The 27,659-nt window shown below is 40.1% G+C and overlaps 1 protein-coding gene across 2 annotated transcripts in view; it reads left to right on the top strand.

Annotated features, from left to right (window-relative positions):
- Nucleotides 1-21,302, top strand: part of Kl (klotho) — a 60,542-nt gene extending 39,240 nt beyond the window's left edge. The window contains exons 2-5 of one of the 2 annotated variants that reach the window (XM_040281613.2): nucleotides 3,523-4,033; nucleotides 4,771-5,039; nucleotides 9,990-11,091; nucleotides 20,957-21,302. In XM_040281613.2, coding sequence (XP_040137547.2) covers nucleotides 3,523-4,033; nucleotides 4,771-5,039; nucleotides 9,990-11,091; nucleotides 20,957-21,030 — 1,956 coding nt within the window. In that variant the 3' untranslated portion in view covers nucleotides 21,031-21,302. Of the gene's footprint in view, nucleotides 1-3,522; nucleotides 4,034-4,770; nucleotides 5,040-9,989; nucleotides 11,092-11,752; nucleotides 14,000-20,956 lie in introns of those variants that run through there. The other variant, XM_005317085.5, reaches the window with a different exon arrangement.
- The last annotated feature ends 6,357 nt before the right edge of the window (nucleotides 21,303-27,659 follow it).

Below are 27,659 nucleotides of genomic sequence, written 5' to 3'. Positions count from 1 at the left end.
TTGTAAATCCTTCCAGATCTTTATGTACATATTTTTCTTTAATAAAAAAAATTGCACGTTACTTACTATTTTATAATTTGTTTTTGGCTCAGTTATGATTTTACGAAACATTGTTACCTGTTTATAGATATTCTTTTGAAAGATTTGTAATGTTTTAAAAGAATGACTTATTTTTTTCAGTTATACCATCATTATTAAAACATTCCTATATGTTTATATGGTTGTAAACATATTTGAATATTGGACACTTCAATTGTTTTCAATGTTTTGCTATTTAGAAATAGGTTGTAGATGAGCATTATTTCTTGCCCATAGAGTTAATTATTTCTCTGAGTCCTCGTCACTAGGTTTATTGAGTCTCAATCTTAAGGTGACAGGCTTATAAAATGAACATACCTGGAAAAATTAGAAAGCAATGGAAGATGGTGCATGACCTTTTTCCTGTGAATCATCCTTGATTGTTGCAAGACCCTTAGTGATGACTTTTCCTATATTCTGCCTCAGTACTGCATCTGATTTTCTCAAACCTACCATCTGCAGATGGAATGAACAACCTCATGAGGAGGTGATGGAGCAGAGTTAATTCTGTTTAACAGACTCGGGCCTCTGAGGGCCAGGGAGGCCATGAGGGATTCCTCAGGAAGCTCAGTCTGGAGAAGGATGCATCATTACCCTCATTAAATGATGGGAGCACAGCATGTTGGAGACTTGGATGTGCAGTTCAGTGTGGCAGGTCAGATGGGGTTGGGATTTCCTGGAGAAGATGCCAGGCACAGGAGGACCACCTAGCTGGGCCGCTCTAGAGAACAGACAAATAACAGATGCAATAGAGATTTGGAGTAGAGTTAAGCCAAATAGTACCTAAGATGTTTTCTATGCTGTAAATGTATCCTCTAAAATAATCAACTACTTAATAGGCACTTTTTTTTTAAGAGAGGGGAGAGAGAGAGAGAGAGAGAGAGAGAGAGAGAGAGAGAGAGAGAGAGAATTTTTTTTTAATATTTATTGGCAGATACAACATCTTTGTTTGTACGTGGTGCTGAGGATCGAACCCAGGCCGCACGCATGCCAGGCGAGCGCGCTACTGCTTGAGCCACATCCCCAGCCCCTTAATAGGCACTTTGACTTGCATCAGATCAATGAATCCTCATAATCCTTATGGGAAAATAGATGGTATTTGCATTTCCACTGGTTGATGAAAAAACAATGGAGACAACTTCAATCATGGAAGCAGCTCTCCGGGCAGTGCAGTAAGCTACCTCTGAGATAGGATAAGCAACAGAGGTTCACATTGGTAACAGATAAAGGAGTTGTGATCTAAACTCCACATTTTATCACTGCATCATATCACTGTTATAGTCTGGATTGCAGAGCAGGTGGGGTTTCCTTTTCCAACAATGTTCATGAAATAAACATTCATGGAGACTCTACTATAGAATCTCTGTGTCGGGAGCTTTTACATAAATTATCTAATTTAGCGCTTGAAACATTCAATGAGAGGCACGGAAAGCTGGGCTTCCCTGTCCAGGTTAAATAATGTGGTCAAAGGCACATAACTAAAACTTGATGGAGCAGGAACTTTAACTGACACCGGCGATCACCTGCGCCTTTGTCAGTGGCCCAGGTCATTTATCATTTCATCCACATTTCCTCTGATCCATGTCAAAGTCTTCCAGGTTAGAAGTGTGGTCCGTTATCATGAACAATTCTGTTGCATGATTCCAGCTACCTGTACAACTGAGCCAGACTGTGAAGTTCCTACCTATTCAGTGCTTGCTCTGAAGATGACTGCCTGTTAGAATTTAGGACATGACAGTTCATAGGCCTCAAATTGGGCCAAATTAGGAATGTCCCTTGGTCCTAGGTCCCAAAGGGTGGATTCCTGAGTACCAGTTTGACTATTCTCCTGCTTTTCTATTTACCTATCAAGTGACATCATGGTTTCCTATCAACAGAGAAGGGAGGGATATTTTGGGGGTGGCAAGGAAAATAAAGAAGGGCAGGTGAAATCATAGAGCTAACAGACAAAAGTCACTATTGCTTCCATTCACATTTTATCCTCTGTTTCTTTCTTAGCTTATAGATAGCTGTTATATGGAAATAATACACTCAGTGAAATGAAATAACAGATGTCACTAAGAAACTAAAAATAAAAATCAGACATAAACAATCTTATTTCATTGAAATGGTTAGCTGAGCTCCTAAGAATGGTGATGAGACCATTTTTGGATTCCTGCCCTGAAATGAACCAGGAGAAGAATATTTAAGAAAAATGAAGAGGATATTTGGCATACTGAGCAACAGATCTTCTTCCGGCTCAGGGATTGGAATGAAAATTGGCATGATCATGTTGTAGAAGATACAGAATTAAATGGAGAATTAAAAAAGAATTTTCAAAGAATATATGTTAGGGGAATAAAAGGCTAATAGTATTTATATTTGTAGGAAAATAGTGGGAGTAAGTCAAGGAATCCAAAGGTGAAGCGAAACTTCAAGTAGAAAGGGAAAAATACCATTTAAGTCTCAATATTTGTAAATAAAAGAAAACAAATGAAAAGATATCAGAAGTCATCAAGATTTAATGGGAATATAAAGTTGGTTTCATGGAAGCAAAGCCCTTTCACTGGTAGGAAACAGTTACTGAGAGCTGACTTAACGGTAGAGTGCCCATCTCCTGCCAGCTGTATTTAGCTGTGTTTTTCCTCTTGGCTTATACCTTGTAGCCTGGATCTGCGGGAAGCCAGCACTGTCCCAGAGTCGTGGAGGGTGGGCCAAGATTAGAATCTGGATTGTCTTTTAATATATTATGCTCATTCGTAGGGAAGAACAAAGATTCTGAGGACACACATTGGAATTTAGCTATGGGAGATGAGTAAGAAATATTAAATTGACTCCAACAACTTGAGTCAGTTTGGAAACTCCCAGTCTCTTAGGATAAAGTATATAATCCTATTTAGAAATTCCTAGTGTGATCACAGATGCGACATTGGTTCTTTTCATGGAACCCATTAATTAAAAAGCCCATAATCCAAAGTCAAGTAAGTAGTAAGACAGTATAACAAATTCTTATTTCATTAGCTTTTCAAAATATGAATAATAACTACCAACTTACTCTAATAAATTCATAATAAATTTCATAATAAATTTCCACTGGCTGCTGAAAAACAATGGAAACAACTTTAATCATGGTAGCAGCTCATGGTGGGGTGAGCTACCTCTGAAATAATTTATTGGTTCCAGCTAATTTTTTAAAAAAATATTTTTGGGTTGTGGATGGATATAATCCCCTTATTTATTTATTTTTACATGGTGCTGAGAATCGAACCCAGTGCCTCACACCTGCTAGGCAAGCGCTCTACCACTGAGCCACAACCCCAGACCTGGTTCCAGCTAATTTTTCTAGTGTGGGGTTAGTCATTAGGATAGGCTTGATGAGAAACAGATACAACTAGAATTGGGGAAATGACTATGTCCTGCATCTCTCACCATCAGAGAAATTCACCATGATTTTTCTCTTCACAGGCTCATGCCAAAATCTGGCATCTCTACAACACTTCTTTCCGTCCAACTCAGGGAGGCCAAGTGTCCATCGCCCTCAGCTCTCACTGGATCAATCCTCGAAGAATGACAGACCATAACATCAAAGAATGTCAAAAATCCCTTGACTTCGTACTAGGCTGGTTTGCCAAACCCATATTTATTGATGGTGACTATCCTGAGAGCATGAAGAATAACCTTTCATCTCTTCTGCCTGGTTTTACTGAATCTGAGAAAAGGTTCGTCAAGGGAACCGCTGACTTTTTTGCTCTTTCCTTTGGACCAACCTTGAGTTTTCAACTATTGGACCCGCACATGAAGTTCCACCAATTAGAATCTCCCAACCTGAGGCAACTCCTTTCTTGGATTGACCTTGAATATAACCACCCTCAAATATTTATTGTGGAAAATGGCTGGTTTGTCTCAGGGACCACCAAGAGAGATGACGCCAAATACATGTATTACCTCAAAAAGTTCATCATGGAAACCTTAAAAGGTAAGATTTGGGGTAAAAATATTCATCTCTTGTCAAAATCCATGGGGGAAACAATCCTTAAGATTATCTGCCATATGCTGTGTTCTGTTTTTAATCATAATGTAGGAATTCATTTTGGCAATAGTGGAAATGCATTTAGGTGGTGCCTTTTTTGTTTGAGGCCTTGAAGAACTTAATTTTTATCTTCTCTCATAAGGGAGAAACTGGGTTAATGTTTGAAATTACTTGATTTGCAGTTATTGATTAAGACTTTAAGTATAATAGAAATCTTAGGACATGTAGCTCTCTGTGCGTGTTCTTGAGTTTTTATTACTTTGACTGATTAAACACTTTTTTTTTTTAAAAAAAGGGGTGTATACATATTATCTGGAAAAAGTAGTAGTTCATGATTTTAAAGATCTTTTTCATTTATGATCTGAGGTTCAGTGCTAGGTGCTTAGGCAGAAAACAGATATTAGCCCTGTAGTGCACCCACTGGGAGTAAGAAACTATCCTGTCTCAGAAATCCAAATAAAAACACATTGGCGATAAGCCTATTTGTGAAGCCATTTATTTGTAGAGTTATCTAGAATCAATGAGAACCTTTTGTCAATAAGAAAAAAAAATCATTGGTTTGCCAAACTGGGAGCATTCTACTTGGCGTTTCCTTAAATAGTGAAACCCTCAGATTCTCTCGAGCCATGAGGTGAGTGCCCAGGGAAGGGTCATGCTGCTCTTGTCCTCTCTGCCTTTTGCAGCCATCAGGCTGGATGGGGTCAATGTCATCGGGTACACGGCGTGGTCCCTCATGGATGGTTTCGAGTGGCACAGAGGCTACAGCATCAGACGTGGACTCTTCTATGTCGACTTTCTGAGCCAGGATAAGAAGCTGTTGCCGAAGTCTTCAGCCTTGTTCTACCAAAAGCTGATAGAGAAAAATGGCTTCCCTCCTTTACCTGAAAATCAACCCCTAGAAGGGACATTTCCCTGTGACTTTGCTTGGGGAGTTGTTGACAACTACGTTCAAGTAAGTCAGCTGACAAAACCAATCAGCAGTCTCACCAAGCCCTGTCACTAGTAAGTAGTGCTTCCTTCTCAGGCTCTTGACATGGTGCACTCTCCGCTCTTGGAGCCAAACAGTTCCCAGTGAGCACCTGGAGATCACCATTTGGAATGCTGCACTCTTCTCCCCAAAGATCTTCCAATCTTCATCGTATGATTTAAATTAGATCCAAAGGAAAAGAATTTAAACACCTGAGTATTTAAGATTTGATAAGACAATAAAAAAAAACACTGTCTTTTAGTATTATGGGGTTCTAATCCTTTTTAAAACAGTTGAGCTTTTTCATAAATAAGATATGACATGGAACTCCAGAGTCTCTGAGATCTCAGTGGACCAGCCGAGAATGAGGGTACAGCTCTCCTGAGGCATAAACATGGACCACCCTCACCCCCAGACCTGCAGAAACCCCTCATGAATGCAAACCCTTCTCCAATGACTCAATGATAGAAATGCCCTTTTTAGATACAGTCACTGAAATGATATGGAAATGCTTTGAAATGATCAATCAATATTTATTGAATATCTACTTTGCAGTTAGTTAATCCTCAATGTTCTTTTTTAATTTCCCTAATTTAAAAGGGACTTATTTTCTTGGGTTTGATTGAATACTTCATTCAGTGTGTTCAGATCCTTGTGTGGTGATGGGGTCACTTGATTAGGGGGGATTGTCAGTTTAGTCACTGAAATGAGTAAAATCACCACCCTGCTTTCAAAGGAGTAAAGGAGACTATTGAAATTAAGAGATGGGTACACAAACAAGGTAAAGGAGTGAACAGAACTTGAGGGTAAGTGAGCAGGGTGGGATGGTGGAGTACTGCCACATAGCCTGAGAATGAAAACTGATCAAGACAGAGACACAGTTCAGTCTCTATTGTTAAGCAGTGAGATTTAGCATGTTGGATTCTTCTAGTCACTTTGTAGCTGCTATAGCTTCAAAAGAAGTATTTGGAAGAATGCTTGGATCTGAGGAAAGGTGTTCTGGTTGCAATGCATTGTTGTTTCTTTGTAAATATTAAATTGAAATATTTTTAAGTAAATAAATCAACACTAGCCTTCATATGTTTTTGTTGGTTTAGATTTTTCTTACATTTTTTTTTTTCAGAACATGTAGTATGGTTCAGACGTGGTCTCAGACTCAATTCCTTTCTTCACATTTACTAAGGAATGTTGGTTTGGTGCTTTAGTGTGGATTTGGAATGTCCCCAAAGGCCCATGGGTTAAAGGCTTGGTTTCCAACTTGGCACTGCTGGGGGGTGGGGAAATGTTTAAGAGGTGGGGCCTGGTAGGAGGCCTTTAGGTAATTGGGGATGTGCCCTGGAGGAGAATAGTAGGTCTCCAGCCCTTTCCTCTTTCTCTTTTTTGTATCCTGACCATGAGATAAGCAGTTGGCTTTACCACATGCTCCCCACCACGATGTCCTGTCTCACCATAGACCCAAAAGCAAAGCTGTCAATCAATCAAGGACTATAACCACCAAAACTGTGAGCCAAAAGGAAATGTTTCCTCTCCATAAGTTGATTATCCCAGGTCCCTGTCATGGTGATGGTAAGGATGTCTGAGTGCAATAGGAAGAAGGCTTCTTAGCTTCAATTTGCTCAGTGTGGGCTTTCCTTCTTGCTTGTCTCCCTTCTTCCCCAGTCCAGAGCTATTTGGAACCTTCTTTCTCTCTCCATGTGGGACACAAAATGGAGCTTAAGCAGTCTCTGAGGTGGCAGAGTTGGGGCTGATAAGGAAAGAGGAGGGACAGGGACAGAGAAAGGGAAGAAGATAGGTCCTTCAGTCCCTCCTTCCTCCTGCCCTTTATTGGGGATGGGGTGAATTAGATGGTGCTTGGTCTTTATTCTGTATCTTGACTTCTCACTCACTCTCTGAAGGCATTGAGCACTGTCACTGAAGGGCTCATGTCCTCCCTGATTTCTGATAGCAGCCCAAGTCTGGCAGGTAACTCCCAATTTGGTCCTTTGTGTGTGGAGAAGTCTCATAGCCAGCATCTCTGTGCAGGCGGTGGGAACGTAGGGAAGTGGAGGCTGTTGAAAACCATTTTACTCCTTCCCAATTTCCATGCAAAGCCTGCATCTTATTTCCTTGAGAGAGAAGAGAAACTCTGATCAGAAGCAAAAAAGTATGGCAGCAAATAGGAAAATGGGGAGAGAAGTTCCTTTTTAATAGAATCTTAATCTTACTAAGTCCCAAGTTTTCAATTCTGTGAATATTTCAAAGAAATCAACACAGGTACATTAAAATAGGTTGAAATAGGTTGGAAACCGCTGGGTGCCATGGCGCATGCCTGTAATCCCAGCAGCTTGGGAGGCTGAGGCAGGAGGATTGCAAGTTCAAACCAGCATCAACAATTTAGGGAGACCCTATTTCTAAATAAAATACCATATGGGCTGGGGATGTGGCTCAATAGTTAAGCCCCCCCTAGGTTCAATCCCTGGTACCAAAAAAAAATATGTCATATATATGGAGCCCATATATATGACATATTTTATATATGTATATGATATTAATATTTATTATAAGTATTATATATTACATAATATAAGTTATATAGATGTTCTACACCTAGGATGATGGGACAAAATGGGTTAATCCTGGGTGAGCCACTCACTAGTCTCAACCTCTTTGAGGATGCACTTTTAGCTTATCAGGCCCCAAACCCATAATTGACTCTCAAAGCCATGGTGGATGCCAACTCCCTGGAAGCTCTCTGTGGGAACAGGCTGCAGCTGCGTTTTCTTCTTTCTGGTTTGCAGTTTGGGCTTGGCCTCATATTAGCAACTCCAGGCCAATGCCTGATTGGCATAGTAAAAGGAGGTCCTCTGACCCATCTGTTCCAAGGTGTGAGAGCATTTTCATTGACAAGCAGTGTTCTAACTTAACACGTTGATGTCCTGAGAAGTTGATGTCTAAACCATCCAAATTCATCTTTCCCTTCCTGGCTGGTGTTTCAAACACTTAATATTTGGGGCTTGTGTTTCACTCTAATAAGTTGAAAAATAATATCCCATTGACCGTGACCTGTCTGAAGTCTGATGTTGGCTCATTCATAGGCATTGTCATTTCACTTGGACCCAACTTCTAGCTGGCAGGCTTGTTTTCCCATAACCACAAATGCTCCTAGGTAACAGAAATAAAGAATGTGCTACATACTGAAGACATGGAGCTTCTTTGACTTCAGTCCCTGTTAGGAGAAAGTTTCTTCCATAACATACTAGATACATACTTTATACCAATTCCTTCTCAAAGGTCTAATTTTACTATTTCATTTTTAAGCAAAAACAAAGTCAACAAATTAACAGCAGTTAGATGAAATTTTACCTAAACACTCATTTCTAAATGCTGCATATTTAAAAAAATATGATCCCAACCCCCCACCCATGCCAAATAATCATATCTTGGTCTTTCATGTTTGTTTTCAGATGGAGTGAATCAAAGTTGTTGCTTTGGATGATTCTGGCAGAAAAGTTATGAATTTAGTCATCTCAAAGCTCTATAAAAATAATGCAAAAAATTCCTTCAAGTTCTGAACACTTTTTCTTCAAAATAGCATGCAAATATTTTCTCTTGTGAAGCTAAGGAAACACAATTTGTGGGTATACGGATGTGGAAAATGACTTCTTACAGCATTCCCACAGCACTAGGGGAAGTGCATGCGTGGGTGATCCACAAGGGACAATTCTCCAGAAAATCAATTTCCTCTGACACCCTGCTTTTTATTACTTTCCCTTACAAACACAGCACTCACCCCTCCAGAGAACCAGCAACGAATTGTGCGTTTATGACAGGACTGTAAAATTCACAACACCTCTGCTAGAGCTTCAAAACCAGGGTTTATCTGATCTTTGCTTTTATGGCAGGGTCAGGCCAAGACACCTGTTCTAAAAGGATTATTTCAGAGGAGAAACTGGCTTAGGTTGCAGGTCTCTCAGATGGACTTTTCAGTTTTTGTGTAAGCTGTGGAGGGAGGATTTCATGATTTTTTTGCTTTCACAATTTGTCCACTTTTCCTAAGCACCTGTTTCTATTTTGGAAGCTTATATGTCATATGTTTGAGAACCCTATAATTAATATTAATACAGAAAAAAAATATTTTAGAAAACTAAAGAAAAACTTCATTTAAAAGAAATCCCTCTCTGGGTGGATAACATTATTGTTCCTTATTTCCACATTCTCTCTCGGGCTTTATACCAATAGATTGAATTTGTTAAATTCTATCACTGACCCTAAACTCCAGGAAAGACAACAGTTATGCTTATTTAGCACCCCAGGGCAAACCTAAATGTAGGACATAATTTTAAGAAGCACAATTTAATTATAAATACGATTTCATTTTCTAGCTTTAACTCATGCAGCTTTTAAGCTTTTACATTTTGCCTATTTATTTTTAAATTTGAATACCTCATGCCATTAGTGATTTCTTACACTAAAACATCCAACAATACCCTTCTTGCACAACTACAGACTGCCTGCCTGCAAAAATTATTTGTTTTTGTTAACTGAAGTGACCAAAATCAGATAGTTTTTAAAAAACACTAATCTTAAGTGTAAAGTTTAGCAAGAACTGTGAGTAATGTAAAGTACTTTTTTTTTTTTTTTTTAGAGTGGAATCTTTGCTGGGGTTGTGGCTCAGTGGCAGAGCGCTTGCCTAGCATGTGTGAGGCACTGGGTTCGGTTCTCAGCACTGCAAATAAATAAATAAAATAAGGTTCCATTGACAACTAAAAAATATTTTTTAAAAAAAGTGGAATCTTTTCTTCCTCAAGAAACTACAATTTACAAAAAGTGGTTTAAATTCCCAGCTAGAAAGGAGTTTAATTTTGCTCATCTTACTTGCTAATTTTGTTGAAATACTTGCATGGACCTTTCAGGATTTTCCAGGTGAAGCAAACCTTTACTCTATTTTTTTTGTAGGTGGACACCACTCTCTCTCAGTTTACTGACCCGAATGTCTACCTGTGGGACGTCCATCACAGTAAGAGGCTTATTAAAGTGGACGGAGTGATGGCCAAGAAGAGGAAATCCTACTGCGTAGATTTTGCTGCCATCCGGCCCCAGATCGCCTTACTCCAGGAAATGCACGTTTCGCATTTTCACTTCTCCCTGGACTGGGCCCTGATCCTCCCTCTGGGCAACCAGTCCCACGTGAACCACACGGTCCTGCACTTCTATCGCTGCGTGGTCAGTGAACTGGTCCGCGCCAACATCACGCCAGTGGTGTCCCTGTGGCACCCCGCGGCCCCCCACCAAGGCCTGCCGCGTCCGCTGGCCAAGCAGGGCGCCTGGGAGAACCCGCGCACCACCCTGGCTTTTGCAGAGTATGCCAGACTGTGCTTTCAAGAGCTCGGTCACCACGTCCAGTTTTGGATCACGATGAATGAGCCCGACACGCGCAATATGACCTACCGGGCGGGGCATCACCTTCTGAAGGCCCACGCGTTGGCTTGGCACGTGTATGATGAAAAGTTCAGACCTGCTCAAAAGGGCAAAATCTCCATAGCCTTGCAGGCGGATTGGATAGAACCCGCGTGCCCTCTGTCCCCAAAGGACAAAGAAGTGGCCGAGAGAGTTTTGGAATTTGACATTGGCTGGCTGGCCGAACCCATTTTCGGCTCTGGAGATTACCCACGCGTGATGAGGGAATGGCTGAACCAAAGGAACAATTTTCTTCTACCTTATTTCACCGAAGAGGAGAAGAAGCTGATCCAGGGTTCCTTTGACTTTCTGGCTTTAAGCCATTACACCACTATACTTGTAGACTGGGAGAAAGAAGATCCCCTAAAATACAACGATTACCTTGAGGTGCAAGAAATGACGGACATCACCTGGCTCAACTCCCCCAGCCAGGTGGCCGTGGTGCCCTGGGGCTTGCGCAAAGTGCTGAACTGGCTGAAGTTCAAGTACGGAGATCTCCCCATGTATATAATGGCCAATGGCATTGATGATGATCCCCAGGCCGAACAAGACAAGTTGAGGATGTATTACATACAGAATTATGTAAATGAAGCTCTGAAAGGTAAGGAGCCCCTGAAACAGAAAGGCCGCCAAAGGGTAGCTGATAGAAACTCTCCAACAGGGCTGGGGATGTGAGCGGGAGCGCGCTCTCCTGGCATGCGCGGGGGCTCTGGGTTCGATCCTTAGCACCACTTAAAATAAAGATGTTGTGTCCACCGAAAACTAAACAATAAATATATATAAAAAATTATCTCCTCTCTCTCTTTAAAAGAAAAGAAACTCTCCAACAGAAACACACACTGCCACTCACAACAAAGGACCTGGTTACACTGAAACAATCCAAGAAATAGTATTTTCTTCTAGGAGTAAGAGTTTAGGGAAAAGTGGAAGACCAGACAGAAACCCCTAGCTCTACTAGGGGATAGACTTTCTCATCTTCAATCACACATGGTCCCACAGACATCTGAAGTGCTGATGAGTGTAAAATTTAAGCCAAATGCATCATAGTAGGTTTAGTTACATCAAACCACTGTTCCGTGTAGTTCAGTATTTGTCTTGATATTTACCTATTTGTCTCCTTATAAAAAGATTTTTCTAATTAAATCTAATGGATTCCAAAGTTTTATTAAGTGCTCTTTTCCCTGGTGGACCAATGCTATGTCAAAGGGAGGTCCTGTGGGCAAAATATTTCAATGATTCCTCCTGTCCTTGTGTTTTTCCAGCCTACGTGTTGGATGGTATCAATCTTTGTGGATACTTTGCTTATTCATTTAACGATCGCTCGGCTCCGAAGTTTGGCCTCTATCGATATGCCGCCAATCAGTTTGAGCCCAAACCATCCATGAAGCATTACAGGAAGATTATCGACAACAATGGTTTCCTGGGTCCCGAAGCGCTGGAAAGGTTCTGCCCGGAAGAATACACCATGTGTACTGAATGCAGTTTTTTTCACACACGGAAGTCTTTACTGGCTTTCATCGCTTTTTTGCTTTTTGCTTTTATTATTTCTCTTTCCCTTATTTTTTACTACTCTAAGAAAGGCAGAAGAAGTTACAAGTAGTCTGAGCTAGGCTTTTCCTGTTCATTTGTCTTGAAATAATTATGCACACACATGAACTGTTAACCGTTTTTACCTCTCAGTGTTGTGAAATTTCATCCATTTGGCTTTTAGGAAACGTTTCTGTGGCATACGATAGAGGTTCTAAAATGGGCATAGGTGACTAAAATAATGAATAAGGAAAAGAGTGTCTGAATTTGTTCTTTTTTTTGGGGCAATTAAGAGACTGTTAGGCACCATGATTTCTTTAACACTGCATGGGAAGCATGAAAAATGGGAATCACAGCAGAGAAACCTTTGTACAGAAATTTGAATGACAAGATTAGGAATATTTTTATCTGTGCCCATTTTAAATTTTATGGTTTTCTTGAAGGGACAACTGTAAGCATTAGATTAAAAAAGTTAAGTCCCAGGTCTCTCCAACTACCATGATAATACCTAATGGCCAAGCCTCTAACTCACCAAGTTTCCTATAAAGAAGGTAGCAGAATACATACTGGAGAGATGACAAAGGGGCCCTATTATTCCCTTTAAAAATAGTGTTTTATCCAATGCTGCTAATACCAATTTATGTATTTGATTAATGATATATTTATCAGATTATGGAAATTTATATTTCATGTGAATTTTTAGAGGCACTCTCTGAGCCCCTGGTCCTTAAGGGTTTAGTTTCACTGGTGCCTTGTTGAGGGCCCACACCTAGGAGACTTTTGATAAATGTTTGCAAAAACATAAAGATGAATCATGAGATGCTGGGTTCTTGGGGAAGCAGAAAGCAATTGTGAAATTGCTACAATCTCCTGCAGTGGCTCTAGGTGGACAAAAACATGCTTATTGTGAGCAACATGATTAATTGATTTTACATCCTTTTGTTTTTGAGCAGACCTTGGAATGAGCGAAATGATTTTTCTTGAGAGAATAAGGATGAAACCGTAACTCATTCTGTGAAGACTGACTCCACTTTCTGTTCTTCAGAATGTGCTGTGAATGTTTTGAAAAAAAAAATTCTTAATACATTTAAAATTTCTTAATATGTTCAAAAGCAATCAGGTCTGATAACACTGGATTTTTTTGGTTTTGCATCTGTGGAAGTAGCTTTGAACTAATTTTGCTTTGAACTTTTCTACTGAAACATGCTACTGATTCCTGGAGAAAGGACTAATTAGGTCTTCTTCTTTAACACCCTTTAAATAAGTCTTGTTGATTTTTAGACGGGCATGTCTCTTTCTTACACCGGAGTTGTTTTATAGATAGTCAATATTGTATCAGGTGACATAAAGCAGTCATAACAGGCATAACTAACCTTGCTGACACAGGGTCATAGTGTATAATAAAATACTGTACTGTATTATATATCATCTTGAGAGGTGGTATAATTTTTCCATGAAAGATAAGCTTTTGGTGGGAATTCTTTATAAAATTGGACACTTTATTAAAATCGGACACTAGAGAATCAATAGTTTATTTTATGTATATATTTTTCAGATTGTAAAAGTAATATATGTTAGTTGTAAAAAAAATTAAATACAGAGACTATATGTAAAGAAAAATAAAAATTACCTATAATGTCACAACCCAGAGCTAGCCACTATTAACCTTTCCTATGTATTTTATGTTATATAGTCAGATCATATCACATATAGTTATGTACCTTTCTTAATTTTTATTGTGTAACTTTTATCATTGGTCTTCAAATGTATGATTTTAATAGTTGTAGAGATTTCTACTATATGACTATATCACAAGTTATTTGACCATTCTATTTGTTAGGCTAGTTTCTTTCTCATGTTAAATAATGAATGTTGTTTAAAACAATTTCCTTGCTACAACATTCACATTCATTTTCTTGAGTGTACAGAGAAGTAGCTCTGCCCTTTGATGAAGTATTGCAATAAATCTGCCTGCAACTTTATCTTTTTTTGTAATCATGTGTCTGATTACTAGCTATTTATTTTTTAATTAAAATTTTTTTGAGTTGAACTAAGCCACTTAAGATGCGACTGGAACAATGAAGAAATGTTGTGACTGCAGGAGAATGTGACTTACCAATGATGGCCGATGGCGGAGGCAGGGAAGGTGTCCCAGGGAGCCCATGTGGTTGAGCTGAAAGAGAATTTCAGACACAGAGAGAGTGAAATAAAGGAAAAGCTGAAAGGGGTAAAATAGAGAAGCCAGAGTACCCAAGAGGAATGAATCTCAAAACCATTCAACTCAACTGTAACTCGAGCATCATGTTAGAGTCCTGGCTGACCTTCAGAACTGGCGCTCTGGCTAGGTCAAAGGAGCGAGGGCCCCTCTCAGATTAGGCTTGGTGCTTCCAGGAGGGTCTGGGAGGAGAGTCTTTCTGGTCCAATGGGATTGTCTTAATTGTCTTCTGTTGCTATAACTGAATCCCATAGTCTGGGTAATTGATAAAGCATGGAAGTTTCTTTGGCGAATGGCACTGGAAGCTGGAAAGTCCAGTATCTAGGTGCCCGGTTGTGCCGAGGGCCCTTTCTTGCATCTCAACATGACAGAGGGCATCACATGGTGGGTCAGAGCGAGCATGCTAGCTAGCATAGGTCTCTCTTCTTATAAAGCTGCTCCCCCATCATGGGAGCCCTACCCTCCTGACCTCATCTAACTCTGATTACCTCCCGATACGATTAATATATGACACTGGGGATTAAGTCTTCAACACAGGAATTCCTGGAGACATGTCTAAATCATGGTGAGGTGATGCATGTTCATTTCTTTTTCTTTTCTTTTCTTTGAATACAGTGCTGAGGATGGAATCCAGGGCCTCTTGCACACCAGGCAGGTACTCTATCACAGAGCTGTACCCTGAGTCCCATGCTCACATTTTCACTGGATTCTCAGAGCCCTGCATTCTTTGCACTCCTGACCTTTTCTTTGATTCTCTATTCTTATAGGTTCTAGGTTTTCCATACATGAGCCATATATATTCTCTTGGAGTCCCTACCACTCTCCTGTGTTGTGGGGCCAACTCTATAGTCAACAATGAGTGGAAAACTCATGGGTCCCTGAGGGCTTGCAGCTATTTGCAACTACTCTGTATTTACTGCATATTCCCTAGATCCCACATGGGCCCTTTGCACATACCCGCACTTCATTTTGCTCTGATTTGGAGAACAGGGTTTCAGATCATTTTATTTTTGTCTTCCATGGATAATTATTAGAATGCCTAAAACCTTGGAGGCTTTTCTTTATATTATGTAGAGCAGTGCTGTCCAGCAGAGATATAATAAACCACATATTTATCAAATTAAAAATTAATCTTATGTATTTTACTGATTCAATTTTCACCAATATATCCAAAATATTAGAATCTCAATATATAGTTAGTTTAAAATTATTGAGATATTTTACTTACTGTTTTTGTACTGAATCTTAGAAATCTGTGTGTTTAACACACAGGGCATAGTTGTGTGCTCAATTTGGACCAGATACATAGTAAACTCAATGGCCATATGAGGCTAATGGCTATGGTATTAAATAATAGCACAAGACTTTTAAATAGAATTAATATTTCCAAAATATTTAACAAATTAGAAGAATTCTTAGGGAGAGTTAAACTGCTTTGTAATTTACATATACAAAAAATTCAGTCTTTTCTTCAAATTGTCCTTTTCTGAATTAATAGAGTAAGTTCATTGTTCTATAGCATCCCCATTTATTATTTCATATTATGCAATGCTGCTGGCAATTCTACCTGGGAAAGAAAATGTTCATTTGGATGATTTTGATCATCCTCGACATGAGGGTCTCAGAGGTCAAGTCATCTTTGTTTTATTTTTTTCCATGTTCAATGCAGTGTCCTATACATAATATTGTTCAAAAATTTTGATTGGCTGGGTATGGTGATGCATACCTGTAATCTCCGTGATTGGGGAGGCTGAGGCAGAAGGACTGAAAGTTGGCAGCCAGCCTCAGCAACTTAGTAAGACCCTGTCTCAAAATAAAAAATAAAAAGGGCTGGGGATGTGGCTCACTGGTAAAGCACCTCTAGGGTCAATCCCTACTACCAAACAAAAACAAAAACAAAAAACAAAAAAATGATTAACTGGAAATGTAGAAATGAATGATAGAATAAATGAATAAAAAAATTAGCTTACTGCCATTATCTTTATTCAAAGACTGAATTAATAAGGACCAGCAGTCAACAGGAAATTGACATGTGTTAGATGCCATACATTTCAATCCTGTGTATTGGGAAGAACCAATAATCTTTCACACAATGACCTTTGATAGCTTGCTTTTCTAGGTAGTAACTCAGCTATCCTAAGTTATCTCCTGTTATCACTGAGAGGATTGTAACTTTCTGTCTTCGTTATTCACACTGTCTCTTAACTAGGTAGCTAAGTTCTCTGTTCATAAATACAGATAGGGAGGTCATCTTACAGAGAACATTTCATGTCATATCCAAATACTTATAATTTCCTAGAACAAGCAGCTTTTTTTTCCTTACACCCATTGCATTTCTCCATTTTTATAAACACTAAGTATTGCTGGAGTCTTTTGTTGTTTTCAAGATATTTCCTGGAATGTTATTTTCATGAGTTTGTGGCAAATGCAATTGTTTGAAATCATAAGGAGAAAGAGGTCCAGAAAAACCACAAGAAAGCTGGGAGTGAAGGGTGGAAATGCCCCTGAGGACTATGGTAAGGCACTAAAATGTGGCAAAATTCCATTTCAGGACATGATTTCTGTCTACCAAAAAGACTTGACGACTAATAATATTAAAGCCTCCCCACCCCTTTTTTTTTGACCAAGATGTTAAGAGATGAAAAAAAAAAAGTCAACTTACATATCAATTGAGATGGAAAGACATAGGAAAATAGTGAGCAAGACCCAGGTTCAAAATGACCTTGCAGTTGTGTGCTCTTGGATAATTCCACCCTGTAGAACCTCAGTGTCCTCATCTTTGAAATGGGGAAAACAGGTCAGTTTCAGCTCAGTGGGAACATAGCAAGTTTTCAATAGACAATGCACCTGCCCGAGATGTATTTTTCTAGACTAATTCCACTACTGCTAAGGTGCATGAGATTTCTTATGAATTGGATTTTTAGAGTTCAATTTTGTAAAACCAAGGACTATTACAGTCAAAATGATTCACTCTGAAGCTCTTTAGTTATTTTATTTGTGAATTTGGATAAAAGAATCCCTTGGTAACACTAAAAGAGAAAAACCAATCCTCACATTCACTTAATATTACTAAATTATTATTTTTTGATTCATATATTACAAATGTTGGCTTGGTAGAATCCTGAAGATTATTTGGCAGAAGATGTTTTTACATCAGTATGTTGTAGCATAGGCTCTTTCGATACAACTTAATAACCGACAAAACATTAAAATTTGTATATTGTTATTTAGTTGGTAAATAATTTAAGTCTCATTGACTAATTTTCATGTGATTAAAAAACCTTTGTAGAGTTTCTGATTTTAGTATGATTTCCATATATTTCCATAAACTAATATTAAATGACTTTATTTTGTTTAAATTATTTTCAACTGAAACATTGCCCTTTAATTGTTAGAATAGGCTGATCTTTTTTAAAAAAAAATCTCACTTGATTAGTTTGGAACATTCCATTTTCTTTCAGTATTGTAGCTGTTGTCTAATTACGGCCTTAAGCATAAATGTTGCCTAAGCTATTTGATTGGTTTGCTTTCTCTATGTGAATCAAAGCGTTGGTTAACTTATTTCTAAGTTATTAGATGGCAATTCTATAGTGTTTTGATGTTTTATTTAAGACTTAAGGTTTTATAACTCCTTTCCCCCTTTAAATTTAAAAAGTTTTTTTTGTTGTTGTTGTTTTTCACCCAGGGGCCAGTAGTGGTAAACTGGAGAGAAGCAAAAGAGAGATATAATTAGAGAATGATAGGTGGGTCAGGTGAAAATGTTCTACCAGTAAAAGACAAGATGAGCTGGGTGCAGTGGCTCACGCCTGTAATCCCAGCACCTTGGGAGGCTGAGGAAGGAAGATCACAGGTTCAAGGCCAGCTTCGGCAACTTAGCAAGGCTCTAAACAACTCGGGACCCTGTCTCAAAAAAAAAAAAAAAAAAAAAAAAAAGGATTGGGGATGTGGCTGAGTGGTTAAGTGCCCCTGGGTTCAATCCCTGATACCAAAAAAAAAGACAAGATCAATAATGAGTCAGACTTTATTCCAAATTGGTAGCATTCTAAAATGTCCCTATTTGTCTGTCTGAAATGGACCCACTAATCCACCAAAACAAGCACAGTGGGGATTACTCATGTCCTCACGGTGAGCTGTAGAGCCCAGCAGTGCGGGGGACAAGCAGGGCACAGTGGTTTACTCAGGGAAGGAGGGAGATGAGGGAAAGCAGAAAATGGGTGAAAGGTCTGGGGGGGTCTCTGAGTGGAGCTACGCCTCTGGATCTCCGTGCCCTAGGGTGTGTGTCAACAGGCAGATGACCTGACCCCCCCCTAAGTGCTCCTGGGGAGAGGGCAGCATTGTGTGGGGGCAGGCAAGGGGCTCTCCCTTGTGATTCCAATGGCCTACTCTTTGAGAAGCCCCGGGCTGTATAGAAATGTGGTCAAGAGCAGATTCAGTGGATGCCAGGTGAGGAGGATCAAAGCACAGGGCATTGAACCAGAAGCAGGAATTGAAAACTTGGGAAGCTGAGAGGTCAAGTATGTTCAGTTGGCACCAGGAGGATGGTGTGGAAGGAGCGATGCCACTGGAGGTGATGAGTCAGTTCACAGTGTTGTTAAAGACCCTTCCAAAGAGGCTGAAAAGGCTGAGGATAGTTTCAGGGTTTATGAGGGTGGGGCTCGCGGAGGAAAGCAAGCATCACTGAAAACTGTAAGAGGCATGCGGTGTGTCCGGAAAGGCAGAACACACCTAAGACTAGCAGGTTGATGGAAATGGAAGCAAGAATGAGGCCCTCTCCCCCACGTGGGAACAGAGGCCTGGGACTTTGGGAGGGATGGGCTTTTATATAGCGGAGCCAGTCCCATATCAGACAGAGACCTTCCAATTTCTTATTCATGCAAACTTTTGCTTTGTAACCTGGAACAAATCATCTAACCCACGGGCATTGTTCTTGTCTATAAAGAGAGAGTTAATCAAGACCAGTGGGTTTAATTTTGGTTACACGTTCGAATCACCTGGGAGTTAAAAAAAAAAAATCTTCAGGCCAATTAAATCAGTTTCTCTGGGGCGGAATCCAGCTCCCAGGCAATTACAGTGGGAAGTTAAAGCTGGGAACCCTATAATCTCAATCCGCCTTCTCCAACTTTAATGTATAGATGCATCACCCGGTGATCTTGGCAAAAGGCCCGTTCCGTTTCTGCAGGCCTGGTGTGGCCTGAGGTCTTGCATTTCTCACAGTGTTCCAAGGGTGCCCATGATTTGGTTGTTCTAAGGACCACACTTTGAGGAGAAAGGGGCTCAGGGCCCTCTGTGGTTGAGTAAGGGATGTAATTTGTTCTAATGAGGATAATAAGACACAGAGAAAAGAATTACTAGTCTGTTTTTGTTGAAATGGTAAAAAGGGCCAGAATGAAGCAGGTGCCACAGGATGGCAAACAGGCGCCAATTCCAGGCTATCACAATCAAAACTCTATGACACAGTGTTCTAACAGAAAATTCTCACCTTAAAGGCATAGTTATCTTTGAAACAGAACTTTTAGGACCAGGTGATTATACTTTTACAAAAATTAATAGTCTTTGGAGTCTAAATGACTATAGTTTTAAAGTTAAAAGTAACTTGAATCTTTTTTTTTAAAGAGAGAGGGAGAGAGAATTTTTAATATTTATTTTTTAGTTTTCGGCAGTCACAACATCTTTGTTTGTATGTGGTGCTGAGGATCGAACCCGGGCCGCATGCATGCCAGGCGAGCACGCTACCGCTTGAGCCACATCCCCAGCCCATAACTTGAATCTTAAAACCTTAAAAAAGAAAAGCCAGGACAAAATTATCTGCATTTTTCTTCTTATTTTATCATGTTAGAAGAGTACTTGTGTTTGTAGCCTTATGTTACAAATGTTCTTTAAGATCTAACGTCTGGTGATGTGTGTTCAATATGAGATAAAAACAGAATTCAACATGACAGATATTATAACGACATAAGATGTTGTGTATATTTACTAACGGATAAAGTGTGTATTATGAAATACACACTTTATCAGAGCTTCAAATTCATTGGAACTTTTTTCCACATTGAACTGAGTGTGGGGGCACATGCCCGTAATTCCAGCAGCTCAGGAGGCTGAGGCAGGAGATTGCAAATTTAAAGCCAGCCTCAGTAACTGAGTGAGGCCCTAAGCAACTTAGTGAGACCCTGTCTCCAATAAAAGATTGTAAGGGCTAGGGAAATAGCTCAGTGGTTAAGTACCCCTGGGTTCAATACCTGGTAGCAAAAACAAACAAACAACATCAAAAAAAAAACATTCACATTGAATGAAGACCATAAAAAGCAAGGCTGATTTGGGCAGCTCCAAGTCTGAAAAATAGCACAATTCTAGAACAAACACTTGTGTATACCATAGACCTGTCCTTTCTAAGATCTAGGAGACTGGGATTTTATTATTTGTCACTTCTGTTCAGTGCTTGATGCATCCATCTGCAAGTGGTTAATGACACCCACTTCCCAGGGTTATTGTGAAACTGAGTGTATTAATGTCATACGAGAAAGTAGTTTGTAAATGTCAAAGCATCGTTCAGGTGGAAGATCTTATCTGGCTCTCTCATGCTGAATTCACTTCTATCACCTCTAAAGGGATTAAAAAAAAAAGGAGTCAATGAAATGCTGTTCTTATAAGTGAAGTGCAGGGTTCTTACCAGCCCAATAGCCATGCAGTTTTAAAGTTCAGTCTCTCTTGTTTCAATTGGTTCCAGCTCTTGCCAGGAAAGCACAAATCCACACGGTGTGCCAAGAGGATCATCACTCTTCATCTCTGCTCACGGGATGAATGCCGTATCCAGTTTTCTTCAACGTAATCATGAAAGTCTGGATGATATTGTCATCCACATCATGATTCTGTTAAAGTGGAAAATTGTACCTGTTTGATGCACAAAAAAATGACTTGTACAGCTATGTTTAAAAACCTTTAAGAATATGTTAACCAAAGAATTTCTATTTTTATTCAAAATAGTTTGGAATATGAGTGATGAGTGAGTGTTTTAGTTCTGGATACAGGTAACACAATGACGATATCATCATAAAACTACTTTGCAAACACTGTCAAGATGTTTGGTGCATTCTTGCTGGGTGTCTCTTCTGGGATGTTTTATTCAGCCTTCAACCAGGTTTGCCTGAAGGGGAAGAGCCAATCTTTTCCTTCCAAGGAACTTCTTTTCTCCTGATTTTCCCAATCAACCCTTGAGATACACAGGCATGAAATTCTAGGAATTGTTTTCATTTTAATATTTCTAGCACACTCCCTTCGTTTGTATACTTGAAGTAACTGTCCTCTTTGGAGCATTTGCTTAGACTTTTCAATAATCCCTAACTGGTTTTCTGGCTTGTGTCCTTTCCACACATCAAGCACCATCTTGATGAGGTCATCTCCATCTCCAGACATCCTGTAAGTGATGGAGCTTGCTCCCTGCTGTTGATTGGCATTTGCTTTCAAATTTCCCTTCTCACGTGCTCTGGCCTGGTGAACCTCAGACCTCACTGAACATTAGAATTCACACCTACGATTCCCAATAAGGGCTTGACTGTGTGATTACCTCATTTTTGCCATTAGATTATAAGGTGCTCTAAGGCAAGGGGCTCATCTTGTCTTGTTATTCCCTAGGATGCTTATTAATTTCTTAATAAAATACATTGTATGATTAAACACCTAATGAAAAGTGTTATTACAGGTGGTTCTTTCAAAGCAGTTGACTATTTTTCTAGCTACTTCAGGCTCAGCTGAATTCTCTCATCTGGCATTTTGCCAATCGGGCTTCTCTTTAACATGATAATTGGTGTTCATGGTATTTACCCAGGGGCTGTACAGAATCTTCGGATGCCTTCTCAGTCATTTAAAGAAGATCATATTAAGATGTTTGTTTCTCATTAACAGTTCATTATATGTATCATAGTAGATTATCAATTTTCAAAGAATTAAAATACAATAAAAATCACAATAATATCAATCTGAACATTAATCTTCCTTTGATGGTTAGTTCATTCAACAAATAATTAGCACACACACAATATGTGCAAGTTAATGGAGTTATTAAGCAGGATATCCTACCCTAGTCAATTTATGCATATTCAAAATGTCTTGGCATAAATTATGTGGGATAATAGTTTACTGTAATTAGCATACAGTGTGATAGTTAATCACTTTCTTCATAGACATTAAGAAAAGTATGGTTCTTTAAAATAGTGCCTTTTATAGAACAATTACTAAAAAATGACCTATGAAGCTGGGCGCCATGGCACACGCCTGTAATCCCAGCGGCTTGGGAGGCTGAGGCAGGAGGATCATGAGTTCAAAGCCAGCCCCTGGGTTCAGCAAAAGTTAGGTACTAAGCAACTCAAGTGAGACCCTGTCTCTAAATAAAATACAAAAAATAGGGCTGGGGATGTGGCTCAGTGGTCAAGTGCTCCTGAGTTCAATCCCTAGTACATGCCCCCACCCCCCCACCATAGAATGACCTATGAAGAAAAGTTCTACAAATCAAACACGGTTCTTTGCTATTTCTTCACAGGTAATTTAGAATGGATTGGCTGCCTGGGCTACTTGTACCTTTGGTGTAGACCTGGACCTCGAGTGATGCTATGTCACTCTCTGTTAGTCTGGAACAGATTCAATATGAGCCTGGCCCTTGGGGTTCAGTAATGCATCCTCTATGCTGTCAACTGGGAGTGCTAGTCAGCTTTCCATTACTGCAACAAGAAACGAAACAATCGACTTGTAAAAGAAAAGGTTCATTTTGACTCACCATTTTAGAGGTTTCAGTCTTGGATCGGTTGGCCCTGTGGCTTTGGGCCTGTAGCGATGCATGCAGCCCATCATGGCTGAAATGCATGGGGGAACAGAGCCACTCACCTGAAAGAGAGAGGTGCTGAGGTCTCACGGTCCCCTTAAGAGCATGCCTGCAATGAGCTAGGCCCCTCTCTCAAAGGCTCTTCCGTGTTTCAGTAGCATCACCCTGGGGACAAAATATTTAACACATGGGTCTCTGGGGGACACTCCAGATCCATGCTCTAGCACTTGGGTGGCAGCTGTTTCCTGTGTCGCTGCTCTCTGATTTTCCTCACCATTCCCTGTTGGCTTTTCAGCCCTTCTCATTGTAATCAACCGTCTCTCTATGAGGCTTCCTTGGTTGTGAATCCCAAAGTGGTTGCAACTCGCTGGATCCTGACAGAGCCTGCAGTGGGCAGGGAAAAGTCCTGCATGCTCTGGAGCAGCAGAGCACAGCCAGCTCTAGTCCTGGCTGAGAAGGCTCCTGCAGGTGGGGATGGAGAATGGGGAGGACACGGGTTTGGTAACCATTTCCAGAGGTCACTGGTTGAGCTGCAGAGACAGCCTCAGGTGTTCTACCCCACAAATCTCCTGGGAGGATTTAATGAAACTCGATGGCTTCATCACTTTTGATGATTTAATTTCCCTGTAATAGGTCACACTTATATTTTATAAAATGCATCAAGGAAGAAATTAAATTTTAACATGCCTATCTATGGGTATATAGGGTTGATTAATTAGCCCTAATTAACCTTTTAGTCTCTACTGGCAAAGCTGATGAAACTTAAATGTGAATTCCTTTTTATGTCCTGAATTCCTTTTTACAGAATGCTGGTGTTGACTCAGGGTTCAAACTCATGACCAACATAAGATAGGTTTGAGGGGCTGGGGATGTGGCTCAAGCAGTAGCGCGCTCGCCTGCCATGCGTGCGGCCCAGGTTCAATCCTCAGCACCACATACCAACAATGATGTTGTGTCCGCCGAGAACTAAAAAATAAATATTAAAAATTCTCTCTCTCCTCTCTCACTCTCTCTTTAAAAAAAAAAAAAAAAAAAAAGAGAATCTGTGAGTTTAAAAAAAAAAAAAAAAAAAAAGATAGGTTTGAGAAGCCTCATCCCACTTCATAACAAAACAAAAACAAAACAAAACAAACGACACTTCAAAAACTGCCTGCTCTTTGTCTTGTGTGGGTTAGAAGGTGTTCTATTCTACATTCCTTGTCCATGTTGTCTCACTGCAGATCTGCTGAGGCCTCTGTGTACCCAAGAGAAAGCAACCCCAGCAATGGAATGAAAGCCCTGTGTATGTGTGTGTGTGTGTGAGTGTGTGTGTGTGTGTTGTACATGTGGATGCTCAAGGTCTTCCTTCAGGTGAATGCAGGGTAGAATGTGTGCAAATCCAGAGCCCTTTCTACACATGCATGTGAACACAGGTCCATACATGCATGTGTGAGCACGTACGCGCGCGCGCACACACACACACACACATACACCCTCAGCCGATGCTGCAGCACCTTCCCCTGACTTTACTTTTCAAATGGTCTTACTGCATTTGATTCCTGTTTCTGTTCTTGCTACCAAGAACACTTCAGAAAGCCCTAGTGAACATCCTCTCCATTTTTCACATGCTAGTCAAAGCTATTATTTCTGTCTCCTTAGGAACACCAGTGCTATAAGCTAAGACATGAAACCCCGTTTATTTAGAATTGGATAGTAATAAACATTTATCAAGCCCTATCTTTAAAGATATAACATTATCCCCATTTAAAAGATGAACAAACTGAGGCTTGCAGAGGTTAATAGCCTGCCCCAAACTTGCAGCAGGAAAGTGGTGGTAGAGTGGGATTTGAGCAGGCAGGATTGCTCTGGAACTTGTGGCCAGGACATTCTCAATGGCTGTGTGAGTCCAGGGCTTCTCCAGGCCTGAGCTAATAACTCCTGAGGAAGATTAGCGACTCAAAAGGCCCAGCAACTAATTTAGGTCATTAGTAATTATTGAAAGTTGACTTTTGTAGAGAAGATAGCCAATGGACTCACAAGGAGAGAGAGCTGCTGGCTGGCAAGCCGCACAAAATCTCAGCCATTTCTAGGGGAGATTGTAGGCAGCAGATTTATAAGACAAATTACCTACTAGATTGGCAGTAAAAAGTGCATTAAACACTCCAACCCAAACTACTGGTAGGTGGGAAAGCAGACACTACTATTGATGTGTATCTGGACTCACAGACCCCTGTGGCTTCGTGGTGGTGTGACCTGTGTAATTGCATGCACAGGACCTTGTGCTTGACCCAATGTTCCTCTGTGACTGTTTTAGGATTCTTAGTATAATTTTCTCCTTGAGCTTATATTTTTCTGATGATGTCTGATGAGTCAATGCAGAATGCTCCTTGTGCCAGACACGAGTGTGTGTGTGTGTTTGTGTATGTGTGGTTGCTGTCCAAGAGCAGCCCATGGGCGTGGCAGGAAGCGTGTGCACACACAGCCAGTGACCAGGTTTCATGTGCTTGGAACAGGCCCAGGTTCCTGAGAGGTGCCCAGGCCAGGACGGAGGTCCAGATTGGTGGTAAAATCCACAACAATCACAGAAGTGGCAAAGTTCCATAAATTAGAGGAAATGTCAGAGAGGATATTAAAAAAAATCATATAAAATAACATTGTATACATTCAAAGTTAATTCCAGATTTCTGACAATGATTTGAACGGAGCTAAGTTTTTTAGAAAAATTGCTCTGCGAGAATTATCAGTTCTACATGTAATGAAATTTAAATTTTGAGGAGTTGATCAGAAATTTATTCCAATAATATACCAGAAAATAATCACAGGGATGTTGTCACAGCCTATGAAATACTGTTCATAGCTCCATTAACAGTTGCAAATGCGGAAAGATCCTTCTCAAAATTAAAAATAATCAAAAATTGTAATCTTTCATTTCTAAGAGCAACTGATGCTACTTTAAATATATCTATCAAAAATCAAGTTCAATTACTTAGATTTTGATGATACTAAATTTCTAAAAAAAAGTGAGCTGGAAAAATATTAATTAAGAAATCACATTAATAAAATATCATATTGCGTTACTGTATATAAAATGATGACACCAAAATATTATTTTGCAAATCTGAACATTCACGTTGTTATTAGTGTATCCCTGTTACCCTTGTTACTTGCCTTGTAGCAAAGTATTTTTAGAGAAAAATACTTTACACTTTAGTTTCTTCATGGCACGTTTTTTCCTGCTTTTAGAATAAAGAAGGTTTCCTTTTCATTTTGCATTGGATCATTCAAATTATGAACCTGGTCCTGCTTCCAGGAGAAGAAAAATTATTGCTGGAATAGGAAGGAGGACAGAGCTCTCTACTAGGAGCCCAAGCTTCCTTTTTATCCTGATGAAAAATACAGACACGCAGCACAAGAAACTGTCACCTGGGGGTTGGACTTAGAGTGGATCAAGTGCTACCTCCTGGCAGCCAGCCAGGCCAGGCCTGGGCTTCAGATGGGTCTGTTCTTTCTCTCAGTTGCCAAAGCAGCACATTAAGTGTTGGAGGGCATTAAAGATGAAGAAAAGGGAGCAACGCTGTTTTTCTTTCCCTCAGTCACCACTCTTGTAAAAACATGCTGGAACATTTTATGTGTGTTTTTATTTTCTTTCTCTTTTCTCCCTCTAAAATTAGAGCTGGTTCTCTAGGGATAGGGGGATGACAGACCCTCCCAGGGTCCGTGCTGTTGGAAGTGAGCCCAGCTTTGCTTTTATTGCAATGCCCTTTACAAATCACTCAAATCTTTAAATTCTGTACTTTCTCTGTATGTGGCAGTAAAGGGTATGGTGACGACCCTTTACTTTGGGTGACATTGCTTTGAGTCATGCTAAAGAAACCAGGAGTTTCACCTACCGTTGCTTTTGTTGTTATAGCAAATGTCAGCAAGATGGGAAAGGCAAATGACTTGTTCATATTCTTATAAAAGTAGTGGTAGTCTTGTAGACCCTGGAGAGAATCTTGGGTGCTCCAGGTCTCTGTGGACCACATCTGAGAGATCCTGTGTCCTGGCATCCTTTGATGGACTCCAGTTGCTGGGCTTGGACCCCGGTGTTCAGAGAGGGCTCAGGAGGGAGGGAGGGAGGAAGGGAGGGAGAGAGAGAGAGAGAGAGAGAGAGAGAGAGAGAGAGAGAGAGAGAGAAAGAGAGAGGAAAAACACACAGAACACTCTGACAATCCCTCAAATGAACGGATTAAAACTTGAACCAAATGGAGACACACGTAAGAGTAGTCAAAGAAGTTAAAGAATTCCCTCATCATCTTTGAACTAAGAATTCCAGTAAACAAATTGAAGGAGAGAAATGGTCACTGTTGAGACTTGCGTTCACGGCCTCGAAGTTCATCTGGAGGTGGTAACTCAAAACACAGAGCAAAAATGTAAGAAGACCATCACGAGGGAGAACGATAGGTTTTGAAGACTGTCATCTTGAACAAACTAATAGGAATCAGAGAAGATTCAGAGAGGAAAAAAAGGAACAGAGGCAGAAGAGGGAACCATTCCATTAGTAAAAGAAGAAAGTGTCTCCAATATGAAGAACAACCTAAATGGGCAAGTTCCAACTGTCCACCAAGTTCCAAGCAGAAGGGACGAGGGAAAACAT

Source organism: Ictidomys tridecemlineatus, chromosome 6 (genome assembly GCF_052094955.1).
Source record: "Ictidomys tridecemlineatus isolate mIctTri1 chromosome 6, mIctTri1.hap1, whole genome shotgun sequence".
NCBI lineage: Eukaryota > Metazoa > Chordata > Mammalia > Rodentia > Sciuridae > Ictidomys > Ictidomys tridecemlineatus.
This window is presented reverse-complemented; position numbering and strand designations above follow the sequence as displayed.